General features: G+C 47.7%; 1 protein-coding gene across 11 annotated transcripts; it reads left to right on the forward strand.

The window, feature by feature from the left end:
- The first annotated feature begins 2 nt into the window (after nucleotides 1–2).
- On the forward strand, nucleotides 3–24,824 carry PIDD1 (p53-induced death domain protein 1). 11 transcript variants are annotated; one of them, XR_012775876.1, is made up of 20 exons: nucleotides 3–101; nucleotides 1,840–2,211; nucleotides 3,939–4,352; nucleotides 5,055–5,258; nucleotides 6,104–6,158; nucleotides 6,363–6,564; nucleotides 7,238–7,366; nucleotides 7,668–7,847; nucleotides 8,483–8,630; nucleotides 9,659–9,794; nucleotides 10,026–10,176; nucleotides 11,707–11,830; nucleotides 13,024–13,142; nucleotides 13,569–13,676; nucleotides 14,660–14,865; nucleotides 15,579–15,708; nucleotides 17,642–18,613; nucleotides 19,099–19,216; nucleotides 20,404–20,525; nucleotides 22,112–24,824. XR_012775876.1 is itself a non-coding variant. In XM_075502370.1 (16 exons), exons 2-16 carry the CDS (start codon nucleotides 1,947–1,949, stop codon nucleotides 15,814–15,816), a joined length of 2,679 nt encoding a protein of 892 aa, XP_075358485.1. In that variant the 5' UTR covers nucleotides 3–101; nucleotides 1,840–1,946; the 3' UTR covers nucleotides 15,817–17,635. The 11 variants fall into 11 exon arrangements, 2 of the variants coding, with proteins under 2 accessions (XP_075358485.1, XP_075358486.1); XR_012775878.1 differs by lacking the exon at nucleotides 20,404–20,525; XR_012775875.1 differs by lacking the exon at nucleotides 22,112–24,824 and having other exon boundaries at nucleotides 20,404–21,481.
- Nucleotides 24,825–26,120: the final 1,296 nt, after the last annotated feature.

Consider the following 26,120-nt stretch of genomic DNA (forward strand, 5'->3'; position numbering starts at 1 on the left):
GCAGGAAGTGCCTGAGCTGAGCCAAGCTGTGCTGGGCTGAGCCCAGCCAAACCAAGCACGGCCGGGCTTTCGGGACCCAGGTTTGGTGTGCCAGGGACGGGGTGCGGAGGGGGTGAGAGAAGCGTGGCTGTGCTCAACGGGGCGCAGTGCATGTGGCCTGGCCGCTCGGCTGTAGGTGCTGCCGGGGTGGTCCCCAGGGGCTGATCCTCGGCTCAGGGGCCCTGTGGGGTGATGGGGGCCTGGGGCTGCCGGAGCTGGTGGCAGGGCAGGTGAGGACAGCCCGGGGCGAGTGCGTGTGTGTGCATGTGCACATGTGCATGTTTGTGCACGTGTGCATGCCTGTGCACAAGGGTGCCTGCCCACGTCCTGTACGCACGCCTGAGGCTGCGTTTGTGGTCTCTGAGCCTCTCCAGCCTGGCCAGTTCAGAGCTGCCCTCTGGTTCCTTCACCATCAATACCTTTACAAAGCTATAGCAGATGGTCTTTTTGCTTATGTATATCCATAAGAGAGCTGTGTATGTGTTGCGTATAGCCTTTTTGTAAGAAATACCTCCTTACTAAAGCAGTAGTTTCCATTTACCTGTTCTTCCTGTCCTTATGTGTCCGTAAGATTTCTGCTCTTTCAGGGAGCTGGGTGTGACACCTTGCCCCAGACTGTGCCTTGGGAAGACCAGTGCTGCTATGTCCCACAGGTTAACAGTAAAAAGCACAGCTCTTCAGGGTGTTGCAGGGGCATTAGCTTGCTTCTGGTGGCCTTGGACGTTAAAGCTGTTACAAGTTTTTTGTAGTTCTGCATCACTCACTCAAAAGAAACTTCTAGTCCCCTATTTGATCCATGGCAGGGTTTAAAAAGAACTCCTGATACTCACATTATAAGCTAGTTTAATTGCCAAGCTCAGGAGGAGTTGCAAAAGATAAAGGAAGTGGAAAGACCAGGAAATGGGGGACTTGGAAGTATGTGACTACTGGTATAAAAACAAGCATGGTGCCTCAGCTCATCTTTGTCCTACCAGTGTGCTATGATGATAGTGGCTGATTCTGGAAGTCCTAGGTGGATGAAGGGTTCTTCACACTAAGAAGGCAGGCAAATAATTAATTTGTTTGATTTCATACCTCTGCTCCTTTAGATTTAAATCCTTCTTAGCATGCACTATGTGATATCTACTTTTCCCCTTTCTCTTTATCCATGGAGGGTGCGGTGAGGGGAGGAAACAAGGACTAGCTGGTAACTAGATAGCCATGGCTTCATGCCCGGTTTGCTGCATTAGAGCATCCCTGCAGAGGCAAATCTGCAAGACCCCCAGTCCCACTGTGCAGTCCAGTGCTCCTGTGCCATGGACGTGCCTTTTCTAACCCCCTCCCTGGCCCTGCCACGTTTGCTGTGCTGCCCGTTTTCATCTATGCTCACTTTTATCCCGTCGGCACCCGGTGAGGACCTGTTGCAGCCTGCAAGCACCCTCTGGGCTCTGCTCCTGGCTTGGCTCTCCCTGCCCTGGTTTCCACCTCCACTTGTAAAGCTTCCCGCTAAGGCACTTTGAAATCTGCATAAAGCATAGGCATTTACATTTATATCTCTTAAAGTTAGTATTGCTATTTATTCTGATGGTGCATAATTGCTCCATTCCCTGCTGAGATGTCGGCTGTGAATACTCAGAGGTTTTCCTTAGGAGGAAAAGCCTCGATAGCATCTGTCACCCTACATTTCTGTGCTCTCTGCCCACAAAGCTTTCAGTAACACACGTGTAATCCCTCCTGCCCTCTTGTTGTGATTATAAACTGTTTCCAGCTGCTCCGGGCTGGGGCAGGAGGCCTTCATCATGCACTTGTGTTCTCTTTCAGAGCCATCTTTTCTCCTTCTCCTTGTCCTTGCTGCCTCGTGGTGCTGCCAGTGCCTGCCTGCCTGGCAAGTCAGGGCATGTCCAGATCCCGTGGACGAGACGCAAAAGATGGCAGAGCTGCTGGGGCTCGGGGACGAGTGCAGGGAGGGGGCTTCAGGGGCTCCTGTGCTTGCCGGCTCCTGCCTTGCAGACAACAGGCTGAACCTGGATGTTTATCCTGACGGCTGCCACCGGTTCCTCCAGCTGTTCGAGAGGCGACGGGGAGAGGTGGTCCAGGTGGAGTTCCTCCGGCTCAGCAGCAACGATCACTTCCTTGGCACCACGCTGGGCATCCTTCCTAATCTGAAGCACCTGAAATCCCTGGTGCTCAAAGGTAAATTCCTGAGCCTGTCACCACCCAACTTTTCTAGGCTCAGCTTTTTTTTTTTTTATCCTTGTCTCCACATCTGCAGGACAATCTGCCCTTGGAATTGTTTTGTTCTAGTGCCCCTTACTACAGCTTTGGTTCTTAGTCTTGCTCAGAGCTGCACACAGATTTCAACAAGATACAGCTTCTAGATTCTTATTTCCTTCCTTTGTTTCTACAGCTGCCTGGAGACTGGTTTTTGGAGTCTGGTTGGGTTGATGCTGCAACATTTTCTTTAGCCATCCTCTAGAAGAAGAGCGTTTTTTGCACAGTTATGCAAGGAGAGGGGCATTGAAAGGTGTTGGATTTTTTGGTAAATGTTCAGCTCCTCTTTCATTTTTGGGAGTATAATGAGCTGTCTTTGCTGCATTTCGATCTGAATCCTAGCTTAATCCTTGCTTAATGTCAGTGAGCGTAGGTTTGGCAGAGTTCAAGACAGATCAGAAGAGGCTGCTCAACATTTTATCAAAAGTGTGACTCAAGGCATGCATGTAATTTGGCAAGCTGTAATAATTGTTAGACCTATAAACATTAGATCGTTCTTTGACTTTCTCATCTCTTTATTGTAGAAGGATCTCAATACAAATAGTGTAATTTCTGTATCAGACTGAATAATTTGCTTTTTGGGAGGTGGAATTTTAAAAAGAAATAAGAGGAAAAAAAGGGGAGTTTGTGGCCAGAATTCAGGGTTCTAGCTGAAAACTGAAAAGATTGAGGTAGGTTTATATCTGCCACAGATTTCTCGTGTGGCAAATAATTTCATTTGTCTTTTCCCCCTTTAGTAAGGTGAGGATAACGGCAATACCTTTTATCAGGCTTGTTTTGTGAGATGTACACATACCCTGAGCATCCTGAAGTGCAATAAAATAGTTTACTGAGATTTTCTTATGTACAAAGTGCAATGTATCTGTTAGTTTGATTGTTCTCATTTTTTACCATTATGCAGCATAAAAAATGTTTGGTGCCCTCTGCTGTACGTGTATACAAATAGACAACAGTGGAGGGAGAGTAGGAAACAATGAAGAAATGGAGAGTTTGGGGAGTTTTCTTTTGTTTGCTCGACTTACTTTCCATGGGTGTAGCCCTTCTCCAGTTTGAGCGTCACAATCTGGGGTGGGGGACTTGTATCCTTCCCTCTCTATGCTCTCTGGCCTACAAATACTGAATTACCCGCTTTTTTTTTCCCCACATTTTCACTGCTTTCCTCACGTCTGCTCTCCAGTCTTGCAAGGGCAGATCTCAGTCCTCAGGGCTGTTCAACCCTCAACAGCATGTGCAAAGCCTGGTGGGTGAGGAGTGTCTCCTTAGTCCATAAAGTGTTGTGTGTTGGCCACTGCTGCTGGTGGGGAAGGAGAGTGGGAGGCTTGGAGGGGTATGGGCCACCCTGCTGAGGGGTAGGAGATGTGTGGAGTGGCCTAGCTCTTTCTGAGACTCTAGATGTGTTTAGCAGAGCTCTACTGGTTGACTGCAGTATCTCTTGATTTCATAACAGGTCTTTACCATTATACCCCTTTCACTGATCAGGAAACTGAGGCAAGGAGCAGAAAACCCACTTTTCTATGACTACTTTGTAATCAGTGCTGCTCATTATGATCAGTAACTCCCCATCTTCTGTGTCTCTGTGCTAAGGAGTGAGGCTGGTGAGGTATCCCTGTAGCATATTGACCTCTTCTTCCACTTCCCTCCACACCCAGGTGGCCATGCCAGGGATGAGTTTGGTTCTTGTCAGCATGGCTCCCTGACAAGCTTGCCCCGAGACCTTGGGAACCTGAGGTGTCTCACCCACCTGGATCTCAGCTTCAACAGCCTCTCCACCTTGCCCAGCTGCATCCTCCACCTCCCCAGCCTCCGCGTGCTCCTGGTGAGCCACAACAGCTTGGTGGCACTCCCTGAGGACTTCGGCTCTCTGAGCAAGCTGACTTTCTTCTCTGCTATGAAAAATCAGCTGAAGGACTTACCTCCAAGCATTGGGGAGCTGGCAGTGCTGCAGGACCTGGATCTCTCAGAAAATGCTTTGGAAGTCCTCCCCGAAGAAGTTGGGAATCTGCACAACTGCATAGAGCTGGATCTCTCTGGGAATCGCTTATCAAGCATCCCAGACTCCTTCGGTAAGTATTTTCTAGGGGAAAAGAAGGACATGGGCTTGCTGAGCTTTTGGTGCAGTCTAGGACCCCTGAGGCCCTTGTTCTCTGTCCCCAGAATTGTTAGCACAAACCCTTTGTTACGTTAGAGCCAAATGGAAGGGATATCCAGAAGAAGCATGCTTGGTTCAGTCAGTCCCTTTGACTCTCTGGACCAGTCTTTCTGCTTCTGTGGATCAGCAAGACTGCTAAGATTTCAGTACAATTTACAATAGCCGAGGATCTGGCCTGGCTGGTTTTGGGTAGCACCAGGGACTGGAAACAGAAGAGCTGGGGTTTAATGGGATGCAAATCTGGGCTTGAAATCATGCTGTCTCGTGTGAACCAGTCCACGGAACTGGGCTCTGACTTCTGCTGCCCAGCTTCCTGGCTCTTGGGTCCTTTATTACTTTGTGCCTGGGGTTGTCATTGATGCTGTTATGGAAGCATCTTACATCCATACTCATAGCTGGGTGCTGAAAAGCAGAGGACAGAGGAGGCTGTGTTGCCTCTCAGCTAATTCCCTGGACCCCTTTATTTTGTGAGCTAAAGAGATGTCGGGCTCTTGTGCTTTTCCCTTATTGCGTGTGTGTGTGTACATGTGATGAGGAGAGTGGCAGAGGGGTTAGAGCTGATGTGCAATGCAATTAACAGCATGGATGGGGGGTCACTTCTTGTTGTAACCTGCAGCCAATTTGAAGTCTCTGCGGCGGCTGCATCTCCACAGCAATCTCCTGGTGACAGTCCCTGCCTTGCTTGCCAGCCTGCCCAACTTGTCCAGGCTTGATCTGCAGAACAATTGCCTCCGTGCTGTCCCCCCCGAGATCCAGACCTCGCCATTCGTGTGCCTCCGAGGCAATCCCTTAGGAGAAACTGAGCCATCCCCGCAGGCTGGTAATTGCAAGGCTTCTGCTTCTGTGGGTTCTGCCCAACTGTTCCCTCACTCAGCCCAGCATGGCGTGGCTGGGTTTGGATTAGAGAACACAAGCAGGGGGGAATCAGATCAGTATTTATTTGTCTGGAATAATTATTAGGTTGTAAGGATACAGACAGTACTAGTTCTGTTTTTACGAGCCCAAGCCCAGTCTGAAGGGCTCAGTGGTCCCTGGAATTGGGCTTGCTAGGAAAGGTTTTACAGTGGAAGTGAAAATGGGAAACGGATCAGGAGAGGCCCCTAAAGGGGTCCAGCCTTTTTAGCAGATGTGAGCACCAGTTCTTGGACTTGCTGCATGGCCCTAAGGCTGTGGTGGCTCCTGCTAGACAGAGAGCAGTAAGAGGTCATTCTGCTCTGTGCTGCAGTTACCTCCTGCTTTCCTGTAGTTCCCAGGCTGCAGAGAAGCAGCTCTGTCCAAGATGAAGGTGATGAATGAGAGGAGTCTGAGCAGGGTTTTCCAATGGTGCTCGTGTTCACGAGAGCAAGCGCTGATTCCCGGGGGTGGCCCCAGGCAATCCAACATGGTCCTGAGATCTGCAGGGGTGGTAGATTGAAATATTTTCTAATTTCCCATGCTTCTGAGTTCTCCTGGGGGAGAGTCAGCATTTCCAGTGCATCTTGGGACCCCTACGCCTCTTCCTGTCCTCCTGCTGCTGCTTGATCTGAAGCCCGCTGCAGTGTAAGCAGGGTTTCGTTATTGGATTAGGATTAAGCCAAAACTGAAATACAAGTTCAGCCTTTCTTGTCTACCCTGATTTAAGTAATCTCTGTCTCCTCCTCCTACCCAAACCTTCTTATTGTGCAGATGAATTCAGTGCCGGAGGGCTACGAAGACTCTTCCTTGCATCAGGAGAGGACTGGTAAGCCTCTGTTGTTAAGAATTTATATTACAGTGGTGTAAGAAGGTCCCAGACAAGACTGGTGCATGGTGGGTATTGCACATGTGTACAGGAGCTTATGGTCTCAGTAGGCCTGTCAAACACAATGCAGGAGAATCTTTTGTTGATTTTTGGAGGGCTGAAGTCATTGCAGGGTGTCATACATTCATGCATTTCTTCTGGAAGCTTTACTGTCACCTCTGAAGGCTGCAAAGTGGTCCTGGCCTGTGGCATCCATTTCTACTTTCCACCGGGGGCTGCCTCTGACCCTCTGCGGATCTACTTCCGAACCCTTGCACCAGACCCTCAGTGGGTAAAGCTGAGACACCATGACATCCTGCTAAGTAGAGTCCTGGAGCTGCAGCCTCATGGGGTCAAATTCCAGCAGGTGAGGACACATCCAGGCCACCTCCTGATCAATCTGCCTCTGCAGCAGCTTGGCAAGAGTCTTCTGAGAGTGTCTTTTGGGACTTTTGAGACAGCTACCCCCATCGCTGCTGCTCTTAAGTAGCTGCAGGACTGCCTTTCAAAGAAGCCCCACTGCAAAGACTCAGAAAGGACACAGCCAGCTTCTCTGGCACTGTGCTGGTGTGGCTCCTTTGCCTTCCCCACTGCTCCTGCTTGAGCTGAGCTATAACCTTCCTCACTCACAACCCTTCTCCTGTGCCAGATAAGTGCTGTTTCAGCATTTGGCCTTAGCCTGCAAGCAGAATGCTTTGCACCCTTCCCTAAAAGTCTGATTGTGTGGTTTTCATTCAAGCTGGTGAGTACTTACACCACCAGCCCCATCATGGCTGACAGCAACTCACTGCAAAATTTGCTTTGCCCTTTCTGCCTACAAGCTGCTGAACTTTTCCTGCCATCACACTACATAGTGGACCTGACATCTCCTGTCACCTCCCTGGAGGCTGCAGGACAGAGCAGGTTCCTAGCTCCTCTTCCACTCCCTGCATGCAGGCCATGCTTTCCCCTCCCCCTTGTCTGCACAGGAAGCCACAGAGCAGAGCTAGTCTTGGTTTTATCCTTTTTATTGGTGTCTCATGGGAATGCTTTTTTGCCAGGAGGTGCAGATCTGGATGCCATATGCCTCCCCTCAAACCCTTCATGAGCGTGAGGTGGTAGTTCGGACCTTCAGTGGGCACAGCTGGAGTGATCTGAGAACAAGAGTGGAGCAGAAGAGAAAATCAAAGGTAAGCAGATTGCAATGACCAGTGGCACACATCATTCCTCTTTGGTTTTGCCCAGCCAAGAGGACCCCATTTGAAACATCTCATGAGCTGTGTTTTGACCAGCTCTATAAAATGTAGTGGATTTCAGCTCCAGGTTTCCTCTCTCATGGAGGTGTGTCTCCTGAAGGTTGCAGCCTGCCATGCTTCATCCTTGTTCTAGTGCTTTCATCTGCTCAGCTGTTACTGGCACTTATTTTCCTGCCTTTATTGTATTATGTTATATGCCTATATGCTTTCTCTTCTTCCCTGTCTTTCGTTACAGAAGCACGTGGCTCGCTGTAGTGTCCTTCACTTCTCTTGGTTCCTTGTTATGTCTCGACTTGTGCAAAATGAATGCAAAGTGCCAACAGAGGGGACATTGCTCTTTTCCAGTGTGGATCCAAACATCAAAGTCACCTTTCCTCCTGGAGTCACTGAAGAGACTCGCAGTGTCAAGCTGCAGGTATGCATACTTTAAAAAACAAGCTTTGGTAAGCCCTAGTGCATCTGTTGTCCCATGCCAAGTAGAGGAGCCAACGGTGAGATGTCCGCCCTAGGGTAATTCGTCTCTGAGATGGGTAATTCATGGGCTGACCCATCTCAGATCACGTTCTGTCTTAGCTTCCCTGTCTGCAAAATGGGCTGTGCTCCAAGCTGCCCTGTGTAGGAAAGGGATCTCCCACAGCTCTGCCAGTGCTCCCTCTGGCAGATCAGCAGGTAGCTGCTGTGAAGGGAACACAAGGAGATTTTGCCTCTTGTTCCCTTGCAGAACATACTGAGCCTGGCAGAACAGCTCAGTGAGTGAGATTGGAGGGGATTATTTTATGTGGATCTAATTCTAAAGCCACCCCACTAAAATTAATTGTTCTGTAGAGCTGCTAGATAGTGCTAAATGCTATTGTAATACCTTGGTCTGTCCCAGCTTGCCAGGTTGACACCAGTATTAGAGCAGACTTCAGCCGCAGTTCATTGTGCTTCCATTTCTCACTGGGCCTTGAGCCAAGAGCAGCATTTGCCTGCAGGGTGCTGGGGGAACTGAGTGATGTGGGAATTTGGGTGCCTGACTGCTCTGCTCGCCGTGCTGTCTTCCACGTCCAGGTGTTGTCGGTCTCTGCAGAAGAGATAGAGGAAATCACGGCTGAGGCAGGATGCAGAGCCAGTCCCCTGCTCTGCCTCTCCCAGGACTCCCTGGTGGATTTTCTCAGGCCAGTGAGAATTCAGCTGCCCCTCCCGCCCGGGGTCACAGGTCAGTTTATTCCCAAAATTGGCAAAAAGAAACGTCATATGTGGAAAACCACAAATGGCAAGCTGGGAATTTTGTTTGCCTCTCCTATTAATAATAAAGCTTGCTGCTTTTCCTGCAGGAACAGCAAGGTGTGTCTGCAGAGTGAGTGGTGGTGCAGGGTGGTGGGAGCTGAAGGTAGTTCAGGTCTAGCAGACCACCGCTGGGCTTCACAGACCAGCAGCACAAGCTGGGAGAATGGCCTTGGCAAATGGATTTCTCTGCTGAACTGGATGTGTATTTAGACTGCTGGGTTTGGTATGACGGGTTGGAGGGCCACTCCTGCCAACTGAGGGATGCTTTGTAAAAGGGCTTTGATTCATGATTGGGAATAGCTTGAAACAGGTAATGAAGATGCTGCCTCCAGGGGTCTGCCTTCTCTCTTACTTTCTTGCTCATGAATCAGGTGCTGAGCCACTGCAGTTAAAAGTGTACAATCATACACTAAGCCATCTCCCACTCTGAATACTGCTACAAACAGCCTCAGCCTTGCCAGGGATTCCTCTGTTTGCATGCTGAGTATGCTGTGTCTCCTAATTCCTATTTTCTTTGACCTTTCCTGGCTTTCTTGTGAAGAAGTAAACTCTTTTTGGGTGCGGCTTGGCCTTCATTGTACCGCTACCTGTATTTGTATGTCTGAAGTGCATCAGGATTGAAAAGTCTGTGGGATGTATGTTCAGAAAGGGATAGAACTTAATTACCCTAGATGTTGGTGACGGGAATTGTCTAATGAATCTGTTGGTGGAAATCAGCACACTATCAGTTTAAGTCTGCATATTCTGCCAGAATATCCTGGAAGCATTGGGGTAGCCTCATCCTTTTATTGCTGCTCTTCTTTGACCAAAGTTCAGTCCTGGATGCTGAAGAGAAGGCCATGAGCCTTAATTTGGTGCTTTTTAAAAGTGAATCACCCCAAACTGTGGCTGGGTTTGTAAAGCCATGAATAAAGGCTTCTGCTGCATATAGTATCTCTTGATTATTGTTGTCCTTAGGGCTAAATTTGGATCGGTCAAGGCTGCATCTTCTCCATGGCAACCTGGAGGGCCAAACCTGGGATGACATTACCGGTCAGGTGGTGCTGGAATTCACTCATCTTTATGCAGTGTTTGAAGTCACCCACTTCTCCTGGTAAGTGCAGGATTAGTCCTGAGGAAAAGATGGGTTGATCCTCTACCTTGCTTTTCCCACACTCTGACCAGGGGTCATGCCATTAACCCTACCTGTTGCCTTTTCCCTTTGCAAGTCAGGCCCAGCTTAGCACTTTGTCTCTACCCATCATTTTTTACAGTCTTGTGGGTGTGACACTGGCTTCTCTTCCTAGGCAGGATCCCTCCTTTTTCTTAATTCCTTTTCTGCCAGGTACTGGCTGTGGTACACCACCAAGACCTACATTGGAGGCATTGCCAAGAAAGTCTATGAGCGGCTGCGTATGTACCAGGTGAACTTCATTGCTCTGCAGAGGAAGAAGGACCCCGAGCAAGTCCTGCTACAGTGTATCCCCAAGCACAAGGTCTGATCTGGGTTGCATTGCCTTGCTCCTGAGCTTCCTGGGCCTCCCTTTGTAGGATGTAAGGGCAGCAGTGCACCAAATAGTCCTGTTCACTGCCCCAGGGTGATGGCTGGGGTATGCTGTCACCACACTGTGTTGGTAGTGTGATACTGGCTCACTGGGAGCTGGGGGAAGAAGGAAAACTCATTCTATGCAGTGGTGGATGCCATGCAGTGATTTCCTCCCCTGCGAACCTTGAGGACTGGACTGCTAAGATCAGCTGAGCCACAGTAACTGGCCATGTGCGTGCTGTTAGCATCCAGCAAACACGAGGCAAAACATGCTGGCTTAAGCTTCAGTCAAAGGTATTAAAGTTAACACATCACTTGTCTGACATGGGCTAGTAGTGTGGGTAGAAGCACTGCTTTGGTTTCAGCTGGAGTGGTTAGAAATGGTACTCTTCCTCATGTTCCTTGCTGTTTACAGTTCAAGCAGTGGAACAGAACGTATGAGCCCTCCTTAATCTGCTTCAGTGCAACATGAGGTTAGTTTATGCTATTAGTTTGAACTAATCTGGCTGATTTTGTATGGAAGGAGATGGGAAGTACTCACGCATTTTCTTGTGCTGCCTGTGCCCTAGGGGTATCAGCCCTCAGCATTGTTGCTTCAGATGTTAGCAAAGTAAGTGTGCATCGGTGTTTGTAGGGCATGTACCTTGACAGACAGTGCATCTCAGTGAGGTGAGAGTTATTTTATCAGACTGCCAGAACTGGGCTGTGTATCCAACTCTCTGCGTAATCCTCTGGTCTGGTTGCTCCTTTTTTTCTTCATTTGTTCTCCTGTATTGAAATGACCTGTGGGCATAAACATCTGTAAGGATTCTTTGTATCTTGGGTGCTGAGCTAAAATTGTTTCCAGAAGAGGCAACAATGGCACTCACCGTGAGATCAGGGCTCAGTGGATGGTCATGGGGTGAAAGAGAAGATTTACTATTACAAATAGAAAGAATAATAGACACCTCGGCTCTAGGCTTACTCTTGCACTGTCTCTGAGACCGCAGGTCTGACAGTGTGATCACAGGCTGCAAAGCCAGAATGAGCTTTCTGGTGTCCTCAGCTGTGTGCTATTATAGCATGTGGCTTATTGCAGAGAAAATGTCTTTTAATGGCATACTGTGAGGGGGATAAGGTAGCAAGTAAACCCTTCCCTGTCTTTGAAGGTTACTGACCTGTTAAAAAGATGGAGACATTGCTGAAAATGCTTTTTTAATGGCAGCTTTGGGATGGCCTATCTTTGTTAGTCCACACAGGCTTTTCTGCTTTTTACTTGAGAAGAGAAATAGGGAAGCCACAAAACTCAGAGCACCACTTCCTTGTCTGTAGTGAGTGTACCTGGGATAGGAGGGGGTGGGTATTTGTTCATTTGTTTACATCCTTTCCATGTGAAATGGATTTTCCCTGTTGGGGGTGAGTGACTGGGCACAGGGACATGGGTCAGGGGACAGACGTGCTTCAGACCAAACATGGGGTCCTGTGTTGTCATCCTTGTCAGGTTGACCCAGTGCTGAAGAAGCTGCAGGACCGCTATCGAGGACCTGAGCCATCTGACATGGTGGAGATGTTTGAGGGAGAGCAATTTTTTGCAGCTTTTGAGCGAGGCATCAGCATTGATATGGGTATGGTAGTACTGGGCTCCTTTCTGTTCCTACCTCTTGTGCTTCTCTAGCCCTAGGTGTGTTTCTGCTGGGGGCTGTACTCCTCCATGGCATTCCTCCCTGTCTCCAGCTCACCCACTACTCACAGCAGCCAGCCCATGGACATTGAACTTGTCACATTCTCTGGTCACCCAACTTTTGTGTCTGCTTTTCCCTATGAAAGTGCTGTTTGCAGGCTTTCATTTCCTCTCGTGCTGTTGTAGCCTGCAGAGGGCAATAGCTAAGTGTGTTTATTTTATGACTGATCTGCTTCTGCAGCCAGCTATGCCTTTTTCCTGGCATCTTTGACACCGTACTGGAATGCCCATGGTGATCTAATTAATGTTGCCCATTTCTGAGAGAACACATATAAAGATTTTTTTTTTTGAGAAGGTATTTCTGAAATAATCCAGAGCAAAGAATTCCCCCTAATGGAGCCATTAGAAGAGAAAAAAAGAGGGAGCAGGACCAAAACTCAAGATCATGTTTTATGCTTCAATGTGTCCAGACCCGTTACAGCTGCAAACTGAGCCATTTTCTGCAAAACCTCAATGTACAGCTCGGTTTCATTGGTGTAAATTAAGCACAACTCTATGGAGAATAATAAAGTGCACTGGTCTTTCAGTGGAGTTCATGAGGCTGGAGTCTGTCCCTCTGTCCTGATTTAGGCTGGACTCTAACTTAATTTCTAGATAATTATACATATGAATGTTGTACCTGATTGTATTTTTTGACTTGTAGCTCTATTCCCATCTCTGCACCCACTGCAAAAATGGTGAAGAGATAGGTGACCTATTCTTGTGCATTACAGGATGCTATTGCAGCTGATTCTACCCTCCAACGTGTAGAATGGACCAAGGATAGGAGGGAAGTGCCAAGGATGGACTTGACTCCATCTGAATGTCTTGCCCTGCCTTGCCTTCTGTTCTTGAACTTGATCTCCACCTTGTGGCCATTCTCCTTTTTCACCTGTAGGACCTGCTTTCTCCACGGCCAGTGTTTTCTGCTTTCCTGTGTCACCCAGCAAGGAAGGGGGGGTTACAATTCTTTCAGGCACGAGTAGAAGGAGTAGATAGTACCATGGAGGATGCTAGTGGATGATGGGCTGTTGGCCAGGCTTGAAAAGCTGGCACACTTTTCTGCACAATTTGAGTGTTTGCTGCTTCTCTGCACAGATCGCCCCGACTGTGTGGATGGACGTCTCTCATTTATTTTTTACTCCCACTTGAAGAACATGAAGGAAATCTATGTGACTTCCCCTGTAGACAGGAAAGGCCAAGCTGTAAAAGGCCAGGTGAGCAACCAGTTACACTGAATTTTTGTTTCCTCCTTCATCTTCATAATTTCTTTTACAATGCTCCTCATCATAATCTTTGAGCGCCGGGCATGACTCTTTTCCTCCCTTCTTTCCCTTGGCTTTGCATTTCACTGACTAAACCCTGAATAAACAAGAATAGTAGTCTGGAAGGACCACTCATCACTTAGCTCTCCAACTTACATTCCTGCCATTAACTCTTGGGGTGTTGGCAGTGAGTCCAGCTTTTATGGCAGAACCTCAGTGCTCCTCCCAGTTGCACTTAATTGGGAGGCCATATTTATAGACAGAGGATAGCTGAGAAATGCTGAATTCATTCTTTACCAGACAGAAAAGACATGGTGCAAACAGGCTTGGCCACTGTGCTTGAATCTGAGCCTCACTGCATTCTTTCTGTTTGCAAAGGTCTCTTTCTACCGAGGGGCAGTTCCCAAGAGCATCCCTGAAGATGCCAGCAGGAGGAGGAAAGGACCAGACTCCCTCTGGCTTGCTACTCTGCCCATCAAACTGCCTGTGAGTTGTTTTGTCTCCTACAGAAAAATTAATCTAGATGGGGTAAGAGCACAGCCCTCCTGCTCAGCTAATTTTGTCTTCCTCCATGAGAATGGATGCAATGAATGACTGCAAGAAATGGCTGCCCAACCATGTCATGGTGGAGATTTCCCACTCCCCATGAGTGGGAAAACTTTTCAGTTCCTCTGAAAAGAGAAACATGAATAGCTGGGAGTGGTCTCCAACTTTCTTGCTCATCTTGCCTGTCAAGCACAGGCTTGTTGGATGGGTGGTCAGAGGGGGTGGATCCTTTGAATGAATGAGGGATGTAGAACAGGAGGAAGTTCTCTGTAATTAAGGGAAGTGTCTGTTTTGTTTATAAATTTCTTAGTCACACAGCTCACCCAGCAGGAAAAAAGAAAGGTCTAGGATGAGTCAGTAGGCTGGATTTGAATACAGGCATTGAGTACAAGTATTCTGGTGTGAGCCACTGGTCTTTAAAGGCTAGGCTGTATGTTACAGTGAGAAATGCAACTTCTGCTTATGGAATGTAATTGATTTTTGAGAAGCTATAAACAATAAATACCTTCGTAGACTGAATGCTTCCCTTCAGATCATGTGCCATGATCTCACATCCCTTTCTGACACTTACAACCTCAACTACAAATCTAGACTAAGTGTTCTCTTACCACTGAGGCAAATGTGCTTTGGGGAGATGGTTCATTGAAAAATGCTCTGTAAAAACAAGAAAGGAAATTTCCAGTGTGAGCTATGACTGTGAATGCTATGATTTGATATTTTTCCGAGGCAGTGAGCATTGCTGGTCATTGCCAGTGTGAGTGCTCCTTGCTTCTTCCAGCCTGACTCTTCAGCCCCGAGCCATTCCTTAGTCCCTAGTAGGAGGAAGGAAATTTCAGTGTGGAGACTGAATGGCCAGACACTCTCCCATACAAAAACAAGTTGTTTAGCATGTTCTCTCTCTCTCTCTCTCCTCTGTGACACAGCAATTGAAACCCCGCTGGGGTGAGAACCCCGGTCCCCTGAATGGCTTCTTCTTCCCTCCCTTGAACCTGGGCAATGCTGAGACTGGCTACCTGACACAGGCAAATCTGCTGAGCATTGCCAGGCGCGTGGGAGCTGACTGGCAGACCATCGGCCTGAACCTGGGCTTGACCTATCAGCAGATTGAGCGCATAGGATACAATAACAGGTAAGATAGGACACAGTGATCAACAGTGATGCATTATATCTATCTATCTGCAGTGTAATAGTATAAATTAATGCTTGGCTGGTTGAAAGTTTTCCCACTGGAATTGTTTCACTGGATAAAAGATGGGTTGACTAATGGTTCTTCTCAAAACATTACCTTTTTTTATGGAAAACTGATTATTGTCTCTTTCCTTTATGAAACAAAGCTTTATGTTTGAAAAACAAAACTGGGAAATTACAAACCTGATGAGCTTTGTAGTTCAGATGAGTCGCATTCCTGTTTTGTTCTGTGATCTGGATTCCTGGGCAGACTCCATCTCTGACAATGAGCAGTGGTCATTAATTGTGAATATAATTTTTATTCAAAAAGAGCTTGTGGTACGTCATGGGACATGCAGTCTGACCAAACAGCCAGAGCAGTAGGAGAGAATGAGACTTGTTATGACCAAACTACTGTTCCTGTGGGGAATTTACATTCAAACCAAAATGCTTTAATTTGATATTTCCATTAGGAAAAAATTTTTCAGAGATATTTTGGTGCAGGAACTGCAACTCCTGTATGATGGGTGGGGAAAAGGCAGGCCAACTGAGTGCTTTGTGCATCTGGATGGCTTCTTTGGGGCTCCAGTCATGGGCTAGCACTCAGGTAAGGCCTCTTTGGGTTGCAAGTCAGGAGAGTGTGTTGGTTACTTCTGTGCTTCCACCTTTCTTCAGAGAGGACCTTGATAAGCAGATCCTGGACATGCTTTTCTCATGGGCTCAGCAAAACTCGGAGGATCCTGACTGCGTGAGCAAGTTGATTACAGCCATGAAAGAGAGTGGCCGCCAGGACATTGCTGATGAGGTTGACACCATCATTGAGCTGGGACGGCAGAAATACAGGGAGTCTATCCGCCGGGTGGGCTTGGAGCAGGAGAGCAGCACTGAGGACTCTGCAATAGCTATGATGTAGCACCTAGCAGAAAGAACTGGGTTTCGTACAGGGTCCCTCTGCGTACCCAGAGTGACAACGTCTTGGGGCTGCTCCCACCTCAAGACCAGTGTTTTCCCAAGGAGCTGGACATTGATTTACTTGTGAGCAGACTACTGAGCTCTCTTGGGTCTATACTCACATGCCACTTCTGCCAATCCCAGGCAGTTTAGAGTGCATTTATGAGCCTTTTCTGTACTTCCACTTCTTGACCTTGGGCTTTAGATTTCAGAAACATGGAGAAATTCAGAGACTGAAGTCTGTCAGTTGAGTAGTGGCTAAAGTAGCCTTTAATGAAGTAATGCGCATGTTATGTATATTTATTTATAACTTATTCCTGAAACTGTGTTCTGCTGGAAACTCTGGGTGTGAGCATTTGGGTCTGTTTGTGCTCCAGTGCTTGATGGGAAATGGGAGGTGCAGCCGTGTTATGAAGGCCTGTGGTGCGGTGGGGACTGTTCAGCTATTTCTGTTAATTATGTGTTTTGCTCACATGAAAATGTGAACTGTATGCCCCGTAAAAATGTTTTCTATTTTCTGCCAAATCTCTTCCAGTTCCCTCAAACCCAAAACAAAACCTAAGTATTAGTGGGGGAAAGAGAAGAAACTCATTTCTAGCAAAATTGCTCTTGTTTTTTGGTTTTGCTCCAAAAGCTGTTTTGGAACAAATAAAATTTTGCATTGTCCCTGGGCTGCTGCACCTGCCAGGCTTTTTAGATGAGACCTACGTGCTGCTGGTCTTTGACAGAGTTCCAGTTTTATTTTACAAATAAGTAAAAATCCATAACCCTGATGTTCTGGGAGAGACTCTAATTTAAGTGAAAGTAAAATTTCCCTTGCAGTTTCAAAGGGATATTCCTCACATACTCCCAGTGAAATATGCCCGTGTAGTAGTAGAAGGTGTGACCCCTTGTGAAGTTTGGTGAAAAGCATGACTTAAATTTGCATTTTTAAAACCGGTCTGACCAGCTGTGAAATAGGCACTGTTGTGGGATTGGCATGAACTGTGCTGAGCTAACGTCCCAGTTTTGTAGTCTGAACACTTGTATAAGGCTGGAAGTGTTTATTGCTTTTTAACTGCTCAGTCATTGACTACTGAGGTGCCCTTCTCTTCCTGTTCCCCATCTCCTAATGGGCCTCAGCTAATGACCCACTAATGACAGTGGGAAATTTCATGCAAGCTTTTTGAAAAACTACTGTCATCTATGTAAATTCAACTCTTTCAAGGCAGGTTTGGATTCAGCATATCCCACTCTCTAAGCAATATTTAAAGGGCTGTTCTCAGTCTGAAAAACAAAAGTCTGTATAAAAATGCCAGGCTGCAACAAGGTCAACCTGCAGGTGCAGGTCTGAGAAATCCTGGTGTTTTCTTCCCCCTTTGAAGAATCACCAGTGGTTTCCCTGGTCCTATGTTTCAGACCTGCCATCAGTACTATTGAAAGAGAGGCATAACATCGTTCTGCTTTTTTTTTTTTTTAAGGCCATTCTAACATCTCAGCCCATGGAGTGATTAGTGTCCAGTCCAGAGCACTGGACAAGGACTTGCAGACTTGAGTTGTCACCTTGGGCCTAGGGACTTCCTCAGATCTGATTTCTTAGGTTGTGCTGCCCCTCAAGTCTCATGCTGGGTTCAAGTCAGCAGTTCTCTTTTGAACGTACGTTTTCTCTGGTAGTCTGTGTCATATGTTCTTGTCTGTAATTTTGATGTATACCAACAAGGTATTTGTTCTTTCCTCCAGTTTTGGAGAGATGCATTTGGGCATATTGCTCTCACTGGGAATAAAATAAGCACTTAACTTTTTCACAGCATGGTCTGCTAATCCATAAATGCCTCGAGGTGTTAGACAGAGCCAGGTCCCTTGAAACCTGCTGGCAGAAAGACACAGGTGAGCTTGGCCGTGCTGCGCAGAAATGGGAGAAGAGCTCTTCTTTGGATACTGCTGGCTGCAAAGTGCAGGACAGACTGCAGCTGAGTTAATGGTATCACTGTAGCTTGGCTTTGCTGCAGTGGGGCAAAGCTGGGAAACAACATTCGGGGCATGGGTTTGACTATCTGAGCATATGACTAGGGCTCAGGTGGAGCAGGTCTAGGGAGCAACAAGGCTAGTCTAGAGGGGACAGTGCGTAGGCTTAGCCTGGCCTCTGGCAAAGGTGCAGGAGGCTTTTGGCTAGGCAAAGCTAGGCTAAGGAAGTCTAGAGGTAGCATAAGGTAGCATCCACAGCTACAACAGGATGAAGCTAGGCTGCACTTAGCTTTCTGTTTGTGACAGCCAGGCAACAGCTGAGTGAAGCAATGCCAAAGTAAGGGTTAGGTAGGCTGGACTCTATGGAGGGCTTATGCAGGCATCAGCAGAGCTACAGCTCTTCCAGATAACAGATTAGGCTAGGAGAGAGGGAGGTTAGTTAGTGCTAGGTGTTTAGGTTACTCTACATATGGGCTACAACCAGGCCAGGCGACAGGAGATGCCAAACCCTAGACAGTATCATCAGTAGAACAGCTCTTCAGGATTTTGGCCGATAACTTAAGGAAAGTTAAGTAACTACCCCAGACAAGTATTGTTATCTCCAGTCTTTCACCGCTGAGTGGCAGCCACTGCGCTGGGCCACCTCGCTGGCATCTGGTTTTCTGCTTGCAGTGACACCGAAGCAAGCACCCAGCTGAGGATATGGAGGTGCTGGTGGGAAATCAGAGCAACCATCCGACTGCTCTTTCCTTCAGCTGACTTGGCAGCAAATATTTGAGCTGGATGAGAGTCAAAAGAAAGCATGTTATTTTCAGGTGTGTTACCTTTATCTCTTTGAGGCACAGTAACTCCTTCATAAGCCTGTAGTTGCTATAGCCAGGAAACGCTGATTACAGTTGCAGCAGATGGTTGAAGTAGCAAAAAAAACCCCAATGTGGCATTTATCTTTTGAATCAAAAGATTGCTTTCCTTTCTGGCTTCTTTCATAAATTCATTCCATACTGGAGTAGTCTCTTTCCCTTTCCAGCTATCTGGCTTTTCCTGGTGCCTATTAGGCACCTTACAGTGTCCTACTGATGATCTGGCAGATTTTGTGTTTTTTACTGTGCATAATCCTGATGCATTCAAAATTCCCCCAAATAAATTTCAACCAGGAAAAGCCTCGTTACAAAAAAATTTAAAAATAAAGGGAGAAATTGTTTGGGAGTGGGAACATTTTTTTCTCCTCCTTTTTTGACTGTAATATCTATACCTCTTTAACTCTCATAATTAAACCCTTTTCTACTTCACAAACTTGCAGATCTCCAGCAGAATGACCAAGTGGCCCTGGGAGGTGAACAGTGTTTCCCACATACCACCCTCCACTTCCAGGTTCTGCTAACCACGACAGTCCTCTAGCTGCCAGGAGACAGATTCAGGTAAGATGCTTCCAGCCCCTGCAAAGATTAATAAAATAAATTACTGAGAAATGAAAGCCCAGGCAAAGCTCAAATCAGTTTATTAATTCTATGAAAAACACATTCTATGAAAGCCCAGGCAAAGCTCAAATCAGTTTATTAATTCTATGAAAAACACAAGGCAAACTTGTGTGACAAAGCCTGACTTACCCTGCAGGGGGTTAAACTGTTTACACGGTCCCAGCAGGAAAATGCTATATAATTCCCAGTAAAAGACTTGAAAGAAATATGAAGGTAGGAGGGAGCCTGCAGGGGCTGTGTTCAGTTTGCTGTTTACTGTGGCCAGACAGCAATACTGTAAAATTCAGCACATCTATAGGATTGCTCTGATAAGGGAAAGGAGATACCTGGGGTGCATTGAGGACTGGATGGTTCAGCTATGAACCTACTGACCTTGATACAAAACTGAGGGAGCATTAGACGATACCCTGCCAATTGATAAGATTTCCTGCTGTTTGGTACCCTACGATGTCCATCCTGACAGTGTCATGCTGCTCTTGCTTTTAAAAAGGAAAGGAAATCTGATGGTCCTTAAATTCACTGTTTTCCCCTTTTCCTGCAAAAGGAGGATCACAGCATGTTTTCAGCCTTTAAAGCCAAGAATAGGTTTCACTGGGAAAGGTGTGGGGCTGGTTTTCAGACACTGGTGCATCAGAGCCCCAGCCCAGGGCTGCCTCAAAGTGAGCCCACCATGCTTATCAGTTGTATGTTGTTAAAATGAAGAAAACAGTCTTCGCTACAATTAAGTGTGTGTCCATCTCCTGAACTCTGCAGAAATAAACTGTATGTTCTTAAAGCACTATTTTTCTGTAAATTTATGTGGCTTGAAAATCCACAGAGATAGTTTGATGCTTGTTCCTGTTCTCAGCTACCTTGAAGGAACTCATTGACTGGGAAATGTAGAAACCAGGTAGGCACCATGATGGTGGAAAATTTAGCCTCTACTCGTCCTGCCTTGCAGTAGGTCTGTAGGTTGAACCCATGCAGAAGGTTGCTTTAGGAGCCTGAGACTAAGATCCTTCCGCTTGGTTTGCTCATTGAACACCAGTGCAGTTCTTGTCTTTTCCAGAGAGGAGATAGTGGAACTGGAAAATGTGCAAGGGTGCTCAGAGATGAGTACTACAGAGTATTTTTAATTCTTTTTACAGCAGAGTATTACATCTCTGGGGAAGAGATGAAGACTGTGAATAGATGGTTGCCATCCACTGTTTCTCAACTAGGTGGCACCAAATGAAATAATCCAATATCACCTGCAAATAAGCAAAAGGAGGTACTTTTTTCCCCGCTGTGCATAGTTCTAATGCTGCCTCATTGCTGTGAGATGTTTGAGGTCAAAATATAAATGTTGTGTTCAGAAAGTAATTGGTTAAATCAGTGGGAAAAAGATCCTCTAAAAAGAAAACGAATACAGAAAGCTGAATGCATTCCCACATGGAACGAGTGAGAGACTGGGGCTGCCTTTCTCAGGCAGGAGATGAATAAGACAGCAGCAACAGAGTATGTGGAGAAACAAAGCAGGCAGAGGGGGCAGATCAGACATCTCTACTTGATTTCTCTAGAAAGGCAAGGCAGCTGCAAGTCTTGCTTCTGCTGAAGCTGAAGCTGCCCTGTGGACAAGGGGAGACCATGCTTGAATGGGTTGGAGGCGGCTGTTGCTTGAACCCCTCCTCGGAGCCATGTGGCCAAGCTTCGCTCCTGGATTGAGAATTTCAATGGTGACTCATAACAAACCAGGCAGCACTGCCCAAAGGGAGAGACAGGATTTCTACCCTGGACATGTTAAGCTTGAAAACATCCGCTCTGCCTTGTTTTCACTGCATCTCAGCAGAGAGCTGCAGCTGGAGGTATCTCTGGGCATCTCCTGGCTGGGCACACAAAGTCCGGCGCACTGCTCCCATGTGCTCACCAGATGGAGCCACGTCTTGGGGCAGGCCCTGTGTGGCCATCAGATGCTGGGTTGCAGGAGGCCAACAGGGAATATGGGTGGGTCACAGGGGATACGGGACAGCCTCACATGTCACGGAGAAGTTGGGCAGGTCTGATTTAGCTAACGGGACATAAGAGCTTGAGGGATGCTGTCTGCAGACATTTAGTGAGTGACTTGGGAAAACAGCAAGCTAATATTCCTCATCTTTTAGTTGCTCAAGCTGCTGTAAGTTTCCAGGCTTTCACCACCCTGTCAGCCCTCTGCTTGAACCAGCAAGGGTAAACCTTGGTATTTCTAATAAAAACACAAATAGCTTGAGAAATTTTTGAGTTTTCTTCCTTCCTAATGCAGAAAACCTTTTTTCCTGATAAAAAAAGATGCCAGGGTGCTGCAGGTCCACCCGTGGGACAGCTCCAAGGCAGCACCAAGAGCTCAAAGCTTTGGGTATGAACAGGAGGTGGCAATGCACAGTGATCTGAGTAACCCCAGCTGTGTCCCAGCCACACTGGCTCTGCCAGGTCTCTGCCACGAGCCAGACCTGGTCTTCTGGAGGTATTTAGCATGACCAGGTTTAGAAACAGCAAATCTGGTGTCTAGGAGAGAGTGGGACTCATGCAGGGGGTGGCTGCAGACCCTATGGAGATGCCCATCTCTCCCCACCATGTGAAGAAGGGACCTGGCTGATGAACCTGGGTGGTTAGGCTTCTAGTTAATGCTTTGTTGGGCTGATGAAAGAAGCTTTAGATTACAGTGACAAGTAGGACAGGAGAGCTGGCCAGGGGAGGTGGTAACAGGATAGCTGGGGGAGGACATGAGCTTAGGTATGAATCTTTGCTTTGCTGCTTCTTCAGCCCAGTCCTCGGAGGATTTCACTCCCTCTGGAAGCAGCAATGGCTCAGGACAAATGGTTTTGGTTGTCTTCCTTCCAGGTTGGAGAAAAAGGAAACCCTTGTGATTCTTAGCTTCTCCCCAAGGCCAGAGCTGAGAACAAGCACAGGTTGTGATGCTGGTTGTAGCTGCTCCCTCCCAAGACTGCAGATTACTGGCTCCTGGGGCCTGGCACATCCTCCATGCACTGCAGGAGCATCAGGCTGAGTGACAATCCTGGCAAGGCTTCCATCCTGGTGCATTGAGATGACCAAGAAAACACCGTGTCTCCCCTTCAAAAATCCCTTACAACAGATGATTTGGTTGCAGCCCAGGAAGGGAAAAGAAGATCCTGCTGCTTAAACAGGCTATTTTGTGACAACTGCTCTGCATCAATGATGGCTGAAAGGCAAAGGCAGTCACAAATGGATCCATCAGCTTTTTGAGGTCCCAAAATAACATGGCCCTGAAGGAGTTGGCGGCAGCACTTGGTGAGGCAGTGAGCCCAGGAAGCCGTGACTCTCCCTGTGGGTCAGGCCGTTTCATTTTCTCCCATGGCAGGATGGCAGTGTCCTTGGTGTCCACTTCACCCTCCAGCCTGGCAGCATGGAGCCATCTCACCTTTCTGCTCCCAAGAAACAGCAAAGCAAGTTAATGTGGCTGCAGATCTCCCTTAGTTGTTTGCCAGTGCTGGGAGGGCAGATGAATGAACGAGCTGTGGACAGTGGGGAACACTGTAAAATCCCAGAGCAAACAGCACAATTTGGCATTGCTCAGCTTCACACCCCAGGGAAAGAGAGTGATGCTCCCTATCCTGCAATGCGCCATAAATCCAATGCCACCTCTGTGTGGGGGTAGATGCAGATGGTGGGATGCTGTGGGACAATTTCTCCCTGGGATGAGGGGGTAAGCCCTGCCGAAAGGCTCCCTGCCAGCAGCTGTGCCTGGAGTGGGATCTGGAGGCCGATCTTGCAGCCAAGACAGTGCCATTCGTCAGCACTCAATAAACAAAAGTGCCTTGCTGTTTTATCTGGGAGATAAGCGTGCAGGGCATGAGATTGCTTTCCCTTGTGCTCTCTGTGCTGAGTGTGGGAGCCTCTGTTGGCCGCCAAAAGAGCTAATGTGCTGCTGCTGTGGGACATGCTGTGGACAGGTGCACAGGAACAGGGGCTGCTGGATGTCAGGCAGCCCTGAGGCTGGAGCCCCACAGGTGCTAGGCACGGCGAGATGTTGGTGCTTACTGGAGGTTGCCAGCCCTGTGGGGCATGTTGCAGGAGCTGGGCCATTTTGTGAGCCAGTTTATGGCACATCACCTGTTAGCACTCCAAGATCAACCCTGTGGCTCTAAAAGTCACTTACAAAGGGAAGAAAATTCTACTTTTATGCCTTTTTGGCTTCTTGATGATCAATGATGGAAGCCTGAAAGCTTTTTGCTTGGTTTTTTTGAGAGACTAACATTGCCAAGCCTTGATTTCCCTGCTTTTGCTGGAAAAACGTGGCTGGAGAGTTTGCTGGTGGGAACGGAGGAACGCTTGCGTGCCTTGAGCATCAGGGACTTTCCTCCTGCTATTTGTTAGGCATTTGAATCAAATAGCTACTAAGAAGATGTCTGCAGCCTCCTTCTGAGGAACGATGGCCAGAGGGGACAGACAGACCATATGTGCTGGTTCACCTACATGGTCTTGCAGCCTTGAGCTCTTGGGGACAACAGCTGGGCTTGGGGTAGAGCTGTCCCCTTCCCACACACCCTTCACTCTCCAGCTGCATCCACATCCCCTCTCACTTCAGTAATGTCAAAGTGTCTGCACAGAAAATGAAACCAGACCTGCTGGGTCAGTGGTTTCTGGGTGATTCCTGGCATCCAAGCCAACAGCCAGCTGTGAATCTGTTCATTTTATTCATACCGTTTGGCTGTACTCTCAGCAGTCGGATGCTGGATGCCTCCCCTATCACCTCTGTGCCGTTACCTTTGGCAACCCATCCTGTGGTCCCAATGGAGAACAAGATCAGGCTTGTCTGAGATTGATTTTTCCAGAAAATTATGTTGACCAGTGCTAATTATATGTTACTACCTCTTCAATCTTTATCAGTTAAATCATCTACCAGCACTCTGATAATCACGTCCAGGATTGCCACCAGGCCAGGAAAGCAGTGACCAAGCTTGCCCGATTTGGCTTTTTTAAGCGTTGGTTTAATACCCACACTCATCAGACACATGTGGATTTCACCAGCACTCCATGATTTATTAAAACAGAAAGCAATGCAAATGGGGGAGGAAGTTGAAAAACATGACCTCGTGAAAGCCGTTTTCTTTGCCAGCAGACTGAACTTGACCCATGTCCTTGGCAGGGCTAAACCAGCCCATGGCCTCTCTGGCAGCCAGGCTGAAAGCAGCGCAGGATTTTGAGGGGGAGCAGGGGGAGCTTTGTGACAAGCCAAGCACAAACCTGGTATAATGCCCCCATGTGTGCCATGATGATGACGATGTTGCCTCGTACAGGAGGTCCTGAGCTCTGCTCTTCACCTTGTATCAGATGCAGACATTGCTGCTTTTGAAGCTCCACTTTGTACCAAATGGTTTTAAATCTCTCTTGTGGCTGTCAGAAGAAAAAATTTATGTCTGAGAGCAGAGGAAACCTTGACAACCTGGCAGTCGCTGAATGCAAACTTTCTTCCTCTGCTTTTTTTTATCCCTTCTCTTAAAAGCTGCTGGAAGAAATGGGTCCTTTGCACCATGCAGGTTACAAAGAGCAGTTGCTTTTATGCAGCAGAACCAAAAATAATAATGGGTGATTGCACTCCTCTTAAAACTCAGTGCAAAGCTGGACAGCATTAACCTCTTCTTTGCCAGAGGATGGTACTGTCCTACCAGCACATCTATGGGATGGCATGTTATGGTAAACGGTAAAATCTATCCCCCTCAATCCATGCCAAGTTCAGTTCAGCTTTTCTCTGAGTTGGTACAGCGCAGTGAAACCCACCAAAGCCTTTGCAAAACAGGGCAGAGCAGGGACCCGCCACCACCAAGGAAGGGGGTGGGAAGGAGTTTCGCAGCTGCGGAGGGGGAACGGGTGACTACAGCTCTCCCACGCTCTGTTTCCCTGTTCCCCAAACTGGGGGAGCCCCATGTCAGTGCCCGCCAGAGCCTTCCCAAAGATGTGGTGGAGACAAGGCAACAACAAGGGTTGGACAGATTAAGCCAGTGGCTCCCTGCCCACAGCACTTGCATTTTGCTCCTGTGATGGATGCCTATCCAATACTAAAAAAATGGCCATGGTGCACAAGTCTCCTTCTTTGGTCAGGCACCACCTTTCTGGAGTGAGCTTTGTCACCTCCTGTGCTGTATCTTCTCATGCTTTGCCCAGCCCAGGTTGAAAAGTGCACAAGCTGCTCCCTTTTTCCACCTACATCCAACTCATCAGCATTGGCTTCTGATGCTTCACCAACCTCTAGTTTACATCTCCTTCTCACCTTGGGTTACAGGTCCCTGACTGTGGTAACAAGCTCCTCTTGTTTTCAGGTGCGTGCACAACTCTGATGTTTCTGGGCTGTTCATCATGACTCCATATAATTGTCACTTCTCCCGTGTACACAATGTCCTCAATAGTCTGACACGCTCCACCATCCTTGTAGCTGCTCTTCTCTGACCATCTCCAATTCCTTGCACAGGCTGCGTATTCGTGCTCTGCTGGCTCCCATGAGCCCTTGGTGCAGAGCTGGTAATGCCACGCTCGCCGCGTCTGTTATAGTGTAGCGCCTGGTGCACGTGAGCCGTGAGGGATGCTCTTACATATGTATTCCCCTGGAGATCTTTCCCTCTTTCCTCGGTGGTGTCACACTCATGGGCGTCATCCCAAGAGGCACAGAGGTCTGGCTGGCTACTGCTCTCCCCGCGTTATTGCTTGGTTTCCAAAGCTCACGGTATACATGGAAAATGACGACAACTGAGCCTATTAAACCCAAAAGCCATGCCTGCCTGTGACCTAGAGGCTTTCCAGCGGGGCAGCAGGTGGCACAGCACGGTGACCCAGCCGACCATAACCAGCTTGGTCTTTATTTTGAAGGGTCTTT

Source organism: Mycteria americana, chromosome 5, assembly GCF_035582795.1.
Source record: "Mycteria americana isolate JAX WOST 10 ecotype Jacksonville Zoo and Gardens chromosome 5, USCA_MyAme_1.0, whole genome shotgun sequence".
Taxonomy (NCBI): Eukaryota; Metazoa; Chordata; class Aves; order Ciconiiformes; family Ciconiidae; genus Mycteria; species Mycteria americana.

What these genes read in the sequence shown, in the direction of transcription:
- PIDD1 (XM_075502370.1), top strand. Translation starts at nt 1,947, where the DNA reads ATGGCAGAGCTGCTGGGGCTCGGGGACGAGTGCAGGGAGGGGGCTTCA. An exon ending in TGAGCCATCCCCGCAGGCTG is followed by an intron (nt 5,259 to 6,103) that starts GTAATTGCAAGG and finishes CTTATTGTGCAG; the next exon opens with ATGAATTCAGTGCCGGAGGG. An exon ending in CTTGCATCAGGAGAGGACTG is followed by an intron (nt 6,159 to 6,362) that starts GTAAGCCTCTGT and finishes TTCTTCTGGAAG; the next exon opens with CTTTACTGTCACCTCTGAAG.